This window comes from Streptopelia decaocto (genome assembly GCF_964273445.1).
Source record: "Streptopelia decaocto genome assembly, chromosome: 2".
NCBI classification, from domain to species: domain Eukaryota; kingdom Metazoa; phylum Chordata; class Aves; order Columbiformes; family Columbidae; genus Streptopelia; species Streptopelia decaocto.
The window spans coordinates 93,689,182-93,704,567 of record NC_138655.1 but is presented as its reverse complement, the minus strand read 5'-3'; the positions used below and the strand labels follow the sequence as shown (position 1 = coordinate 93,704,567).

The window sequence follows — 15,386 nt, the reverse complement described above, 5'->3', positions numbered from 1 at the left end:
CCGCTATGTTGAAGATTCACAATCTAAGAAAACAAGACCAGGATAAATGAATGTCTCTCTGTAATTAGTTAGGAGGAGACTTTTGAACCCTGAAAATACCAGAATACTAGAGGGACATTAATGTAATGATCATAGAGAAAGATCTCAGATGGTCTTCCAATCAGAAAATGCCTGCAAAGAAAGCATTGGCTTAAGGCGTAGTGAGTTATACTGCAATTTTAAAAGCAAAACTGTGGTAGCAAATGTGGAACACTTTCTGCAAGGAGAAATGGAGATAGGCAGTGCTAGAAGAACAGTCTGACAGCTGCCAAGAAAAGCTGGTAACATTTTGCTATGGAAGCAATAATGAAAAGTAAAAAAAAAAAAAAAAAAGTAAGCATTTGAGGAATCTGGATGCAGCATTGGGATGCTCCAAGTTAGCAACTAGCTTAGATTCACCTCTGGAAAAATAAAAAACTCTATATACTTGAAGAAAGAGGTTACTCCTCAGCCTAATCTGAACACTGATTCCATTCAGACTGTTGATACACAGCTACAACAGAAAAGACAGGCCTTTCTTAAACCACATATATATATAAAAAAACCCCCAAGCCCTAACTTAAATTTTAACATCTTCTTTACAGATTGCCTTTTACAAAATACAAAATATGGGAAATTACTGTTAATCTAAAACTTTTAGTTCTAGAATCATAGACACTCATAGCAGAAATGCATCTCACTGGTGACCACTGAGGCTCCCAGTAGCTTATTCCTATCGATACAAGATGGGATTCTGCTCATCAGGGTAGTCATGTTGTGTAAGGTGTCCTTCTAGGCTCTCTTTACAGTAAATGCCAGCACCTCTAGAATGCAGTCTTCACATCTATTAATGTCTTCTAATATATAGTCTTCTAACATCTATTAGTAGGTGGTAATAATTTCCCAGGGACACCCTGTTCTTCATTCACAATAGAGGGAATCAAGTCTCAGCTGAGGGCAGATGCTCACCTTTTGAATTGCTAGAACTGAGGGTGGTGGATGCTATCCATGACGTCTTTCATCTCTTGAAAGGATGAAATGTGGGATGGGACTGTACTAGGCTGTTTGCAGAGATAATGGCTGTGTATACATTAATGTTTTAGTTCACAGTAGGACTATATTTTTCCTTCAAATCAGTCCCATTTATTATGCTGTGATTCACGTTGTGAAGCAGTCTTAGGGTGTACAAAAATGGTATCTTTGTGATGAAGTTAAATGAAAGATACACTTCCAGACAGCACCTAAACCACGATTTACAGCTAGTCCAACATAACCCCCCCAACCACATATGATGTGAATGTCAGGGTGTCAGCACCAACTGTTAAGCACTACAGAACCATTCCTATTAGGCTGCACTGCTTGCCAACAGACACAAAGACAGCTGATTCAAATCACCTCCATGTTTCAAACCTGCCTGTGAAAAATACAGTGTAAGTATGGTGGAGATTTTGAACTGACAGATGAAAATAAAAGAACTGTAGACCATGGAAGAAAGGTTGCAGTCATGCTCTTCTGGTTGCAGCTGAGTAAAATGAAGGGGCTGCTGATCCCAAATGCTCTCAGCTTTTTCCTGCTGCTCCTATGCCAAAGGTTGCCACCCCCTCAGTTAGCCAAACTTAAAAGGGTATTTGTTCCCTTGCCATGTTTTTTCATAATAGGTCAGGTTGATGTAAACACTATAATAGTGAGGTCTGAATTTTGTTGCCTTCCATTAACATAAAAATTCTTCAGTAAACAGTCTCACCCCTCAAAACCATGTACGATTAGCTTAGAAATACATAAGATCTTTCAAAACTGTATTTTTATTTACCTGCTGGGTTTTGTGCCTTTGTGATTCATGCTGGCAGGTTTCTGGACAACAATGGTCCTGACAAAATATCCACTTTCTCAAATTAAAGCTGAGATTTTCAAGTAATCACTGGCTCAAGCAGCCAAAGCTTAAGCAAGCCCCTCAGTTTAGTGTGATTTCACAGGCAAATAGCAAAACCCGCAAAACACAAAAGCTTGGCCATTCTTCTGAATTAAATCCGTGTGCCCCAGTCCTGTTAAATGTGTCATCTGGGGAACTTCTTGTGAGAGTATTACAATAATGTGAAGGAGAAGAAAGTCTGTTTGGTGAGGTCTGTTGGAACACTGGTGTGCCAGGCCATTTTCTGAGACTGGGTTGAGACTGTGAAGTCTCTGAAGCCGAAGCCTAAGGCAGTTCTTGTTGCATGCTGTAACTGTTTTGGAGTGGTTTAGCTAATCACTGCAGTAGTCTTACTGCCCTTGATTTTCTCATATGAACTACAAGACATGGACGGAAGCTGGCTGGCTGTTTAGGTATTAATATTTTAAAAGACCATCTGGTTTTAATAATTATTTAAAAAGGACAAAGACATACTGGGAATTAGTTTTGATATTTCCACGTTGTGCCACTGTTGCATTTTTAAACATTTCAGCAAAACTGATATTATAATAGGAATGGTGTTTATACAAAGATTCTTAACTTTCTGTTAAACAACTGTTCTGTGTCTTAAATGACAAGAAATTTTATCTAGCACATGCCAAAGGCATGCTGAAGATTTTTCCAACGGCTCTGATTCATCTCCTTGAATTCATTTTTTCTTAGAGATACAGTATAGACAATAATTTTATTAACAACCAGCTGTTTTAATATTCATTGCAATAAAGAGATCATTCTTCTAGAACACTCAGCACAACTGGTTCTGCATTGTGGAGCCAAACAAGACTGATTACTGACAGGATTAACGAGCCTTTCTATACCCGTATGCCATACACTATAATTCATCTGCAGTTTAATCACTAAATAAAAATTTAGAACTGACTGCGTGGAGACAAGATTCAATTAAGTGATTCCTTGCAGGCCGGTGTTCCTTTGTGTCCAGCCCTTGCACAGAAACTTGGCTCACAAGGCGCTTGCACACACACAGAGCCAGCAGCCCTGGCAGGGTAGGACGGGGTCCCAGCGAAGGGAAGGCAGCCTGGTCTGCTGCCCTGTACATCTCACAAGTAACAGGGCTGGGCAAAACCTCAAGCCCTTTCTGGCTCCTTCTGGCGTCCCTCCAGTGCCAGATTACTTTGAGCTGCTTTCCTTAGCAATATATATTTCACCTTTACAATTCCCACAAGGCACTTTTTTAATGTGAAATTACATAAATCCACTATGTTTTTATGAACTGGACAGTTTAAGTCCTGTGTTCTGAGGGGCAGAAATTCTGTCTGTATCACTGACAGAAAACCCTCACAAAAGTGGTTGGGAGTTTTTCTGGCAGGAGTAGGAGGAGGTGTGGGTCTTATGGTACCATTCAGGAAAATGTTTGGCCCTCATTTTGACTTCTTACGTGTAAATATCAAGGTGTTCTACAAAACGAACCAGCTATATAGCATAATTTCATATATAGGAAGTTGAAGCACAGTAGGTAATGGAGCTTTCCTGAAACCTGATGGTAATTTGGTGGGAGAGCTGCAAAGAGAAACCCCATTTATGGACTCCCACTTCTGTGCCCCATCCACAGAAATGTGCTGCCTCCCAGTGCTGTCTAGATATACCAGGCATCTGCGGAGCTGTATTTTTAGCCCTGATATTCTCTTTGGCTGGAACTGGGCCATGAAGATTCGCAGTAAGCTAAGGACTGTAAATATCCCTTAGACTTTATGGGAGGAAAACTGGCATAATATCAAAGCAGAACAAGCACTTTCTTAAATTTCAGTTTTGCTAACTACTGTCATACTTGAAAGATTTCCCTGCAAAATAAGAAAGAACCTACCAGCTGCAGCATGTTGTAAACAAGCAAAAATTAGAAAGAAGAATTCCTGCAGACTTTATCATGTTATGGCAACAAAATCAGTTTCTAAGAACTACAAATCATGGAGGTTTCAGGGCTTTTTCAGACTTAATGACTTATGCTAGTCATTACACCGTCAACAAAAAATCTTTTCATCTCCCAGTAATACTGTAAATATTTGTTTTCTCCCAAAGAAAAAAAGACCAAATATCCCCATGCCTTTCAAATGCATAGGGCTTTCTCAAAATTACATTACCACTAAAATATTAAGGCTCCACAGTTGGATCAAAATTCTTTTAAAAATGCAGATCCACTTCTTTGTCATGTTTTTGGAGTGTCCTCTGACCTATGATCATCCATAGCAGACATGCTTATTTTAAGGTGACATAAAATTCTCTAAAGCTGAGGTCTTGTGGAAGGGTGAACAGAAATATCTTGCAGATGACAGAGATCAAGCAGGACATACGCACACATCGTCTTCTGCGTGTCATGACAGCATTAGTCCTCAGCAGTTGTTTTGCTTCTAACTATTGACGCCTTGTCCCTCAGTGTGCTGTTTCTGAGTGGAAGAATCTTTCCTGGTAAGTTAGTGCTCCACGTTAGTTTTTCCGAGACACTGGGCCAGTGTGATCAGCATTCACTTTGCACAGGAAAGAGCTTGGGTAGCTTCTACATTCATTCTGCTTTTCACTCAGACACTATTCCTTCCGCTCAACAGTCACTCCCCTGGATACCATTCATTTCTGATTAACACAAGAGAATCTCCCCAAACCACGGCTTGCAGGCAGTATGTTTCCCATGAAATCATCCCACATTACTTGCAGCCAAAGGAAATTAAAACATTAAAACTTAACAATAGGGAAAGCTAAAATTGATATTGCCTTACTTTCTTGGTCTTGTTGCCAGATGATAAGAGACCACTAACCTAACAAGCAGTTTGTGTTTCTTATAGAAAGAACAACTTGGTTAATAACTTCAAAAACTCAAGCTGTTATAAAGACTCTCAAAACGTTCCAGGAATGTCAGATGAAAAATACAAACATTCTGCAGACTCTGAACAATGGGGTCTCTATGGGTCTTAACCTGAGCAGCATGTGAAAATGCTGCCAGTGCTAAGAACAATTTTTGCTGCAACACATTATTAATCGTTAATGTCTGTGAATTTTGCTGCTGCAGCCAGAGGAGGGTAATTAAATTGTTACTTTAGTGTAGAGAATATGCTGACCTTTCTTTCCAACTGTTACATTAATGGGCAGGGAGGGCAATGTTAACCAACAGGTAGTTTTTAGATCACCCATTGTAACAGCAGCATCTTCTTTCTTTCTTTCTTTTTTTTCCTTTCAGAATGAGGTGGCTATGCTTCTCAAGCCAATATCAGAGAAAATTCAGGAAATCCAGAACTTCAGAGAGAGGAACAGAGGAAGTAAAATGTTCAACCACCTCTCAGCTGTCAGCGAGAGCATCCCTGCCCTTGGGTGGATAGCAGTGGTGAGTGACACAGGGTGGCTGGGAGGGCTGTACATGTGTTCTGGATGGCGTGGCCCAGAATAGTACAAAGTCTTGCATAACTCTGCAGTCTCATCTGCCTAGTTCTTCAGTCTGCTATACCCAAAGAAGGTGTTTCTTATTATACCTAATACATCGGGGAGGGTGTCTGACTAATGTTTTACTTCCTTTCTCCTTCTGTTGTTTCCTGCTACCATGGGTTGATGGTCCTAGTCTCCTAAACCAGGTCCTTATGTCAAGGAGATGAATGATGCCGCCACCTTTTATACTAACAGGGTATTAAAGGACTACAAGAACAGGTATGTTGCCAAGCACCAGTATCTACTAGCCAGAGAACAGAACATTACCCACACCAACAGGGTTCACAATGCCATCACAGAAAGCATTTTGTAAACTTAAAAGCATTTGGTAAAATCTGCTTGCAGTAGTATATTTTCCCCTCCTCATCTTTGACCTGCAGCGTGTTGCAGTGAGAGTGGCAGCAGCTCTGGCGGTGCTGGTTTTTAACTCTCTGCAAATTTTAGGATTACATTTCATTTTTTGTCATTCCAGCATCATAAGCTTCTATGCAAATGCATATTTACATATCAGCATGTGGCCAGCTAGCTGCTCCATGTCCTCATCTCACTTGTGCACTCATACTGTTGCTGTTCTCGCTCTTTGCTTGGAAATTTGCATTTGGGTGGTAGCTGTATATAACTGAGCATATAATTCTGTAGCTCCCAGTTTGATTTTTTTCTGTACCACTGGATTGTTCTTAAAGAGCACAAGGAATTAACAAAAAAAGGTCCATTAATGAGATCTGTGAGCTGACAGAGTAAGAGAAAAAAAATAAGGTCCTTCCTATGCCCTCTTTTAAAAGTCATGTATAAATCCTGTTGATCTGGTACTTTTGGAAGCCAGATTTTGGCAAAGAACTGTATTTGCTATTGAGTTTTTCCTCTTTAGTAAGGAAAACTTTATATACATATAAACCATTTGTATATATTTATATTTATTGCATATGTATAAATATATATTATATACTATCTATAATATTTTATGTTATATATATTACGTATTATTCCTGAAGCCTCAGTTTACTTACTGAAGGTAGTACCTACTGGGGTAACTGAAGATTTTTACAATATAGCTTTATTAATTATTCTGGAGAAGAAAATGTCTTACACGGCAGTTATTTAGGTATTTCATTCTTCCTCTGATATGGAATTCTTTTCCTGTTTTTCACTGAATCAGATCACAATGTCTTCCAAAGTAATGGAAGGCTCTCTCTTGACTTCAGTAGGCTGTGGATTAAACCTGTTGATCCAGATCCTCAGCAGTATTAAGCACCAGGCTCCAAAGGAAAAAAGCAGGAGGTAGACACTCAAATCCTTGTAAGCATCCAGTCCATAGCCATCACTGTTCAGTAATAATCCTTCATAATTAAGGACTCCATTTGACAAGCAGTTGCTCTCTCTCTCTCTGTACATATTTCTTGTTTTCACTTACTGTCCCATTGAAAGACTAAGTCTTCCAAACAATGATTCCAGAGTCAACTTGTGACTTGTACTTTAAAAATTCTTGATGTGTAAATATTTTAGTCTGATGACTGTAACATGATCCTGGCTACATATGAACTTGGAAGCTAGAACATCTTACAGAACCCACAGATATTTAATTTCCTAAAATTCAGCACCCTGAAACTGAGCCTGGGTAATGGCTGCACAACTCCATATGCCTTCAGTGCTTCTTCAGTTGGCTTTGAGCCTGAACAGGATGACGACTGGCCCTTGCAGCAGGAAGCACTCTGCCCTTGTTTGTCCTCTGGAAGGATCTAAAAGCTTTCCAGTGTAGTACACCTCAGGATTTTTGGCACTGGGCTGGCTGGCTGCCTGCTAACTTGATTTGTCCGTGGCTTTAAGGCAGACATTGGGGTTTACCTGCTTTAAGCAAGAGTAGCAATGCTTTCTGGTTTTAAGTACATTAACACATAGAAATAATGTCTGTTTTTGCAGTGACACACGCCATGTTGATTGGGTGAAGTCGTATCTGAACATCTGGTCTGAGCTTCAAGCTTATATCAAAGAGCATCACACCACAGGTCTCACCTGGAGTAAAACTGTAAGTACTCTTTACTTCTTCATGAAGAACCGTAAAATACCAGTAACCAATTTGTCTTTTAATGCGGGTCATTAGCTCAGGTAGAAATAAGTATCTAGACCAGGAACAGAAGTCAAGGTCCATGGACTTCCCAGCCAAGCCAACAAAAGTTTGAAAGACAGGTGGAAAAGATGTGTCAGGCCATTGTGATGAAGGCTTGGAGGAAGAGGGAAGAATTACATGGGATGGTTATAGCCATAAGCCTCAGCTGCAGATGGTGAGGGGACGCAGGTCTGCTACAGCAGGAGGTAGGAACAAAAACAAACCCACAAAATTTGAAGGACAAGTCAGACAAAAGGAAAATAGGGGGAACATGACAGGGAAAGGAGAAGAGTGGTGGAAAGAATCTGAACAAAGAGGGATATTTAATAACAGGAAAAACAAACTCAAGGGATACATACCAGCTTATTACTTCATAGATACCTATCTTTATAAAACTGTTATTTTACACATAGAGAAATAATTTCTGAAATACATATATATATAAAGTAAATATAACTGTATGCCTAACTATGTATGCTCTCTCTATATGTATTTACATAAACATCTGTGTGTTACATCTGAGATGCATAGAAAGATGATGGCTATGAATATGGTCCTCTAAAGAGAGGTATAAACACAAAGTATTAATCTTCTGTTGGACAGAAGAGTTTATGTCCACTGTCTACATTGATGCAATGTTCTCTATTATTCTAATAATGTGCTTATGTTTATTAGCAGGTTAGGAGAATCGCTGGAGTATATTACAAATTTAATCAGGCAGCTGTTATCATCTCCTAAACCTAACAGTACACTCACATGCTTGCACATGCAATTTTTCACACCAAGTTCATAATTTCTTCTGTATAGGCAAATATTAATATTTTTTTCAAAACTGAATGACTATTCAGAGGACTGATGTAGGCTACTGGATAATTTAATTCCCAGACCAGACCAGACCAAACCAAACCAAAGACTGACTTTAACAGGGCCTGTACTGACAGGAGAAGGGGTAACAGTTTCAAACTGAAAGACGGTAGTGAATATAAGGAAGAAATGTTTATGATTAGGGTGGTGAGACACAGGAACAGGTTGCCCAGAGAAGCTGTGGATGCCCCATCCATGGGTGGACAGGGCTTTGAGTAACCTGGTCTAGTGGAAGGTGTCCCTGCCCATGGCAGGGAGGTGGAACTAGATGATCTTTAAAGTTTGCTTCCAACCGAAACCATTCTGTGATTCTGTGGTACCAGGAAAAATTACTTTCTCTCCCCCTGTATGGAGGTGATAACCATGTAAGAGATTTTATCTTACTTGTGCTCAGCAACAGACTATGCAACTTTCTCTTCACACCCTTCATTAGACATTGTACAAGGCCGTACAGAACTCAGGTATTCAAGTGCAAGTTCAAACACAGGAGAGACCATGATCTATATGTACTTCTTAGCTTGAAGCAATGCAAAAATTTTTAAATATAATAAATTAGAAGACTGGAATGATCTGCTGCTTTGTAGGTTTTGTAGTAAAAATTTGAAATATTAAACATGATCCTCTTAATTTAGTACAAAATTTCACACTTGCTACATCCTACTCTATTCTAATCAATAAATATGAGAAGAGCTAATGATTTTTAAATTATTATTATTAGATAAGAAAAAGGAATTGTAGTACCCTGTAAGCAAAATTAGCCTGAGAATTTAGGACAAATTTAGTTTTGTTAATACAGAGAAGGAATCACCTTCAGCTTTAATGGAACTTTACAAGTACAGAAATAGTGTTAGAAGATAAAGATTTGTTATAGCCATTTGATCAGACAGGGGGAACTGTCAGTGCTGTTGAGTACTGGTGATCTTATTCAGAAGTGTAGCTGTTGCAGATTATATTTGACTGCACTTAAAACTAACATTTCAGCCATCACGTCTTCCTATTCCCCTCTCTTTAGTTGTGCAAGAAATTGCTCAATACAAATCTAGGTGTGACTTGTTCATTCATATTAAGTATAGTTTCCAGCCAACAGAGCTCATTCCATCATGAGTGATGAGCCCATTACTGCGCCTGAAGGACTGATTTCCCTCACTTTGGATATCACTCAGATCTGAAAGTTGTCTGGGAAGTATGGCTTATTTAAATTATCGTTCATGTAATGTATGTCAGAAAAAATAAATTACAAACACATTTTTAAGGATGTATAATTTTTTAAAGTTTTACTTCATGTGAGTGTAAGGAAATTGGAATCCAGTAAGTTAGCAGGTTGTTTAAATAGCTTGTTGTTTACACGTTGTTTAAGTATTTCTACAAAGCTTGGTAACAAACATTCAAGAAAGCAATGGGATAATTTCGTTTCTGTTATACATTTTAAAGTGAGAACACCACAAATTCATGCTGTGTGAAGTTAAGCATAAAGGTCTGCAGAATCAGGGCCTAGACAGACATATGATATATGTAAAAGCTGTAGATATATTCCAGACACAGTTGTTAATCATTGCATACAGCAGCTTCTACTTACATGCATAAAAGGAAAAAAGGAAAAAGCAGTAGTTTGGGAAGACATTAAGAAAGTGGCATGTTTATGAAAGGGAGATGTTGATGCAGAATTGCTATTTTATTATAGAGGGAGAGAGAAGGAAAGAAAGTTTTTGGCCTGTATAAATACAGATTTAGAAGTGGATTATACTGGTCATTTACCCTTCATAACTGCAGAAGTCAACAAAGCAATGCTTGAAGCTTTATATAAAAAGCTATTAAGTAACCTATTTGGATATTTCTGAAGAGACTGAAGAGTCAGGAAGAACATTAACTATCTTCTCATCGCTGGAGCTGCAATAAAACCCCAAGAGCATCAGCTTAGATCAGACTATGCTTGCGTTTCCCAAAAGGAAGGGACAGGATTTTTTAGTGGGCAGTTGGCCCCTTTACCTATAGGCTCTGTATATCACAGCGTGCACATTTCTGGCTGTGCTCCCTGGCCGTATCACAAAGTTGTGCCATTTCCAGCCCCCCCTGTACCCTTCCATCAAGCTGCACAGGGCAGCTGCAGCCAACCTTGGAACAGATCACTGGTGCATAAAGTCTTCCTGGTTCTGGCAGTGAGCACACAGGCAGGCACTTTTTAGGAAAGAGAAAGAAATGTCTTAATAAATTATAAGACAGACACTGAAACAGGTGCAAAAGGTTGAAATAATGGCTAAGCAGTTGGCTCTGACAATAACAGTTACCTCTATCAGCTTTACAATAAATTTGTGATAAAAACAGATGCTTACAGTCTTTTGGACCTGAGACAGTTCTCTCTTTATTCACTGTGGCTCTGTTTCTGCCAAGATGTGTGACAATATTTCACTCCGTGAGGGTATCCTATTGAAATGCATGGGACTGTATGAGGAGAAAGCCAAGAAATCAGTGGAGTTAAGGACTTTGAGACCTTCACATATCTGAGCCTATTCTGCTACCCATGTGGAGCAGTGGTACAAACTGGACCCTATGTAAATCACAGGCATTTCAAGACATGGTGGACAGGTTTAGCATATTTGTTGGTACTGTGCTCACAGAAGAAAACTACCTATTTAAAGTACATACGTTTGTGAGCAGTATTGTCCCAGAGAGTAAAATGTTCCATTCTGTATTTCCACCATGAACAGAAGTATTCATTTTCATTAAATTATTGTGGCTATGTCAGAGAAAATATGCTTGTCAGTGAAAGTCAGATGGATCTACAGTATTTCCTTTAAAGTGTAATTCTGTAGTTCATTATTTTGTATGTGAAGTGTGAGCCACCTTCTGCCACACATGTACGGTGTGGTGAGTAGCAGTTCTCTACACTCACAGAATCACACACAGAATCACAGAATGTCAGGGATTGGAAGGGACCTCAAAAGATCATCTAGTCCAATCCCCCTGCCGGAGCAGGAACACCTAGATGAGGTGACACAGGAAGGCGTCCAGGTAAGTCTTGAATGCCTCCAGAGTAGGAGACTCCACAACCTCCCTGGGCAGCCTGTTCCAGTGTTCTGTTACCCTCACTGAGAAGTTTCTTCTCAAATTTAAGTGGAACCTTTTGTGTTCCAGTTTGTACCCATTGCCCCTTGTCCTATCATTGGTTGTCACCAAGAAGAGCCTGACACTCACTACATCTCCATTTAGCCAACAGGAACAACAGCACTTACCAACCTCAGGGAGATTTGCAAGTTTTAATCCTCTACCAGATATGACATTCTCAGGTGTCAGTGAGTCTTATGCAAAAGCCATTATTATAACAAAATGTTTTAAATGCCCAGTGTGGAATTTTACTCATGCAGCAACTGTTATTTTTGCATGCTTTCTGACTTTAAGGTGAAATCTACAGCTGGAACAGTAACCTATGTCTTTTCTTCAGTTCTTACTGATAAGCAGCAAGTATTGAAGTACAGCTCTTTCTTCCCTTTCAACTTTTTTTTTTTTTGGTGGTGCAAAGAAGTGAACAGCTGTAATGTAAGTTCACAAGAACGCCTAATAAAAGTTTGTTTGCTACAAGGACCGCATGAGTAAGCTGGGGGAAGTGAAACTTGTGCTCCTATTTCTACAGGTTAACTTTGCAGCAAGAAAACCAGTAATAATGAGCGATTTCTGTAGTTTCCTGTATATCAAATAAGTGTTAAGAAACAAATCTTACTAAAGGATAATCGTCTTGAGTGTTTCTCTCAGTTGCAGGTAGATCTGCAGCTAAGTTTTTGTTCTTTGTATACAATAGTCATTTAGGACAAATTTTGCCAGCAGGATTATTTACAAACAGGAAATGTTTACAAACTAGCAGTGAATTTCATTATACTGTTTAGCTTCTAATACAGAATTTCATTCAAGTGATGAACGTTCCTCCTCCCTTTACAAATTAAAACAAATTCTTAAAAGGTAGTCTGCATCTTTACAAGCAGTTGAGATTTATTTCTATCCTGTTCCTATTGCACCCAATACAGTATATTCAAGTGTTTTTTTCCTGAAATACCATCTTAAAAAATGCTTACAACTCATTAGACTTTAAAAGTTGGAATTCTCCACAGGCTTCACACCAAGAACCACTGTAATTCCTACATTAGGCTGATTGAGTGCAATTATACTAGTCTCAGTACAGACTTTGGCCATTGGCTGAGCAAGCTGGGTCTCTTTAGCTTGGAGGAGACTGAGGGGTGACCTAATTTCTCATTAATGTTTATAAATATGAAAAGGGTGAGTGTCACGAGGATGGAGGCAGGCTCTTCTCGATGACAACCAATGGTAGGACAAAGGGTAATGGGTTCAAACTGGAACACAGGAGGTTCCACTTAAATATGAGAAGAAACTTCTTCTCAGCGAGGGTGACAGAGCACTGGCACAGGCTGCCCAGGGAGGTTGTGGAGTCTCCTTCTCTGGAGACATTCAAAACCTGCCTGGACACCTTCCTGTGTAACCTCATCTAGCTGTTCCTGCTCCGGCAGGGGGATTGGACTAGATGATCTTTTGAGGTCCCTTCCAATCCCTAACATTCTGTGATTCTGTGTGATTTCATTCTTGTCTAAAATAATAACCTCCAGACATTTTCTTATAAAATGGCCCTGCTTCTCTCCTGTACTATCAAAACATTTTCCTGTAATATATTGAGTCTTGACCTATTGAGGTGAACAAGCTGCAAAACACCAGCTTCTGCAGGCAAAAGCTTCCTTTTATCCTTCCAGTATCTCTTCTGTGCTGTGTCTAGTTTGACCCACTTATCAAGCAGCCATTGGCAGAGCCACTTCACTGACACTAAAGGTCAAGACTGTAGTGCCAAATTCCAGCTGCAACTTCCATCCCAGAGGCCTCATTCAGGTAGAAGGAAGGGCGGCATAGATATACTGATTTAAATGCTTGGATAAGACATAGACATTTTCAGAGTGCTGAATTTGTCTCAGCCATAGCCTTTCCTCTCCTTTTCTGTCTCCTTCTATTCCTTTCTCTTGCCTTCCCTTTCTCTATTTCCTTATACTTTTTTTTTTTTTTTTTTTTTTTTAAAGGCATCCTTTAATCTCAACTGTTTCTTCCTCAGAGAACAGGCAATGTTCAGTTTTTGGTACACTGTCGATTTAAAAACTGGCCATCCTGGCAACTCTACAATAGTTGCCTCTTTGGTGGAGACTGCCTCAATTACATCCACGTCCCTTCGAAAGAAAGCAGTTTTACTCCCTTATTCCAACAAAGGCTGACAATATTTGTCTTTACTGAGTATCAGCGCTGTCCTTTTAACATCACTCACCAAACACTATTCAGACAGTTTAAGGGAGAACCCAGGAGAGGCTTGTTTCACAACAGCTGTCAAACGCAACCTGACCTGTAACATAATGCAACCTAGTTCCAGTGGAAAAGGGAAAGGAAAATTGAAAGTATGTAAAATGGAGAGAAAAGGAAAGGGCACATCTACTAAAACTTTACTACCCTGTAAAAGGGATTGATCTTCTTTTTAACTGAATGTTTATATAAGTAAAAGGTAGTTTCATGTGCTTGTGGAAGCATATTACTTGTTGACAATTACGTTAGCATACAGTTCTCGAATTATTTAGAAGACCTTGGCTGTGTAAAACATTTCTGGCTGGGTAACTGTGAAGATGTAAGCACCATTTTAAATTCTGAACAGGTGATAAACAGCAGGAGTGTATCAAAAGGGGCTTCAAAGTTTGAACACTCAACAGATAAAATAATTCTGCTGAGATCTGGTAGCAAGAAAAGAGGCTGGCCTGGTTTTTGCTGTTTTGTGTTTTCACTCGCAAAGATTACACGCCCTGTCAGTCAGCTGTTCCATCTAGCAAATTGTGGATCTCAGGGCAGCAGAACCCCTTGCAGACAGGTGGCTTAAATACAGTAGGTAATAGAACTGTTGTGCTAAGCTACTTCTACACAAAAAAACACCTAAACAAGAGCTCTGTGCCCCTGAGTCACAGTCCACCTGTTCCCAGAGACTGATACATGATATTTTGAGCTTCGTGATTCTTGTCTTTGGCTGTGCATATGTATGGAAAGAACAATACCGAATGCTGAAATCATTTTAGATGTGAAACTAGGATTACTATAAAGGGGGAGGGGGAGAAAACAGAGATATCTCTTTTTTTTTGAGAAGAACATAGTCCCCGTTAGGTTTCCTCTTTATCTGCTGCCATGAAAAGAAGGCTTTTCAGTAAATTAAGGAAGGGATTTTATGCCTCTGCCTAAGCCACCTGTTGTCTCAGCTGCAAATAGATACCTCTTAATATGAATGACTAATAAAATAGGTACTATTATACACATGCATATATAATTTTTTATACGCATTCTACAGATGTTTATAATACGTCTGTCCGGAGTAAAAACAACCATTGCAGCTTCTAGAAATTTGTGTCCATTCAAATGCTCCACGGCAGGTTCCCACCATAAGAACTTTGTTCCCCACAGTTTCCATGCTGTGCTGTGTGGGCCTGAAGCTGGATCAACACAGAGGAACACCCCGGGTGTTCATAGAGGGCCTGCCACATAATCCCCTCGTATCCCCAAAGCTGCGAGCCTCTGATGAGGGCTCCTTGCTGCTACAATACTACAAATACAGCAACGGTGACGTGGAAGGCTAACCCAGGGAATTGTTCAGCAAGAATGGCTCAGGAAATAGTAACATCTGTGCTGAGACATAAAAAGAAATTCGTACTGTCTCTCAGTAGCTGGGTTTAACCTAAAGACATGTCAAGCTGCATATGGGCACCAAAAAGTACTGACAGTATGGCATCCAGAGCACTTGTGTTATGCATGAACAGCATTTTATTTCTCTAACGAGACTAGCTGTTGCCCTGTGATCCAGGGGAAGCCTTTAGGAGAAAAGTGCTGTAACAAGTCCCAGCTTCTCAGAAGCAAAGTGCTTCACTTGTATCTACTCTAATTTCAAGGGAATTAAATGAGATTAAACAGAGATGAATTTTAACCAGCCAGCTGCCTCAACATAAGCAGTCATTT

The 15,386-nt window shown here is 39.6% G+C and overlaps 1 protein-coding gene across 1 annotated transcript in view; it reads left to right on the top strand.

The window, feature by feature from the left end:
- Positions 1-15,386, top strand: part of CAP2 (cyclase associated actin cytoskeleton regulatory protein 2) — a 70,928-nt gene that overhangs the window by 41,682 nt on the left and 13,860 nt on the right. The window contains exons 5-7 of the mRNA XM_082045454.1: positions 5,151-5,294; positions 5,526-5,611; positions 7,310-7,415. Coding sequence (XP_081901580.1) covers positions 5,151-5,294; positions 5,526-5,611; positions 7,310-7,415 — 336 coding nt within the window. The remainder of the gene's footprint in view (positions 1-5,150; positions 5,295-5,525; positions 5,612-7,309; positions 7,416-15,386) is intronic.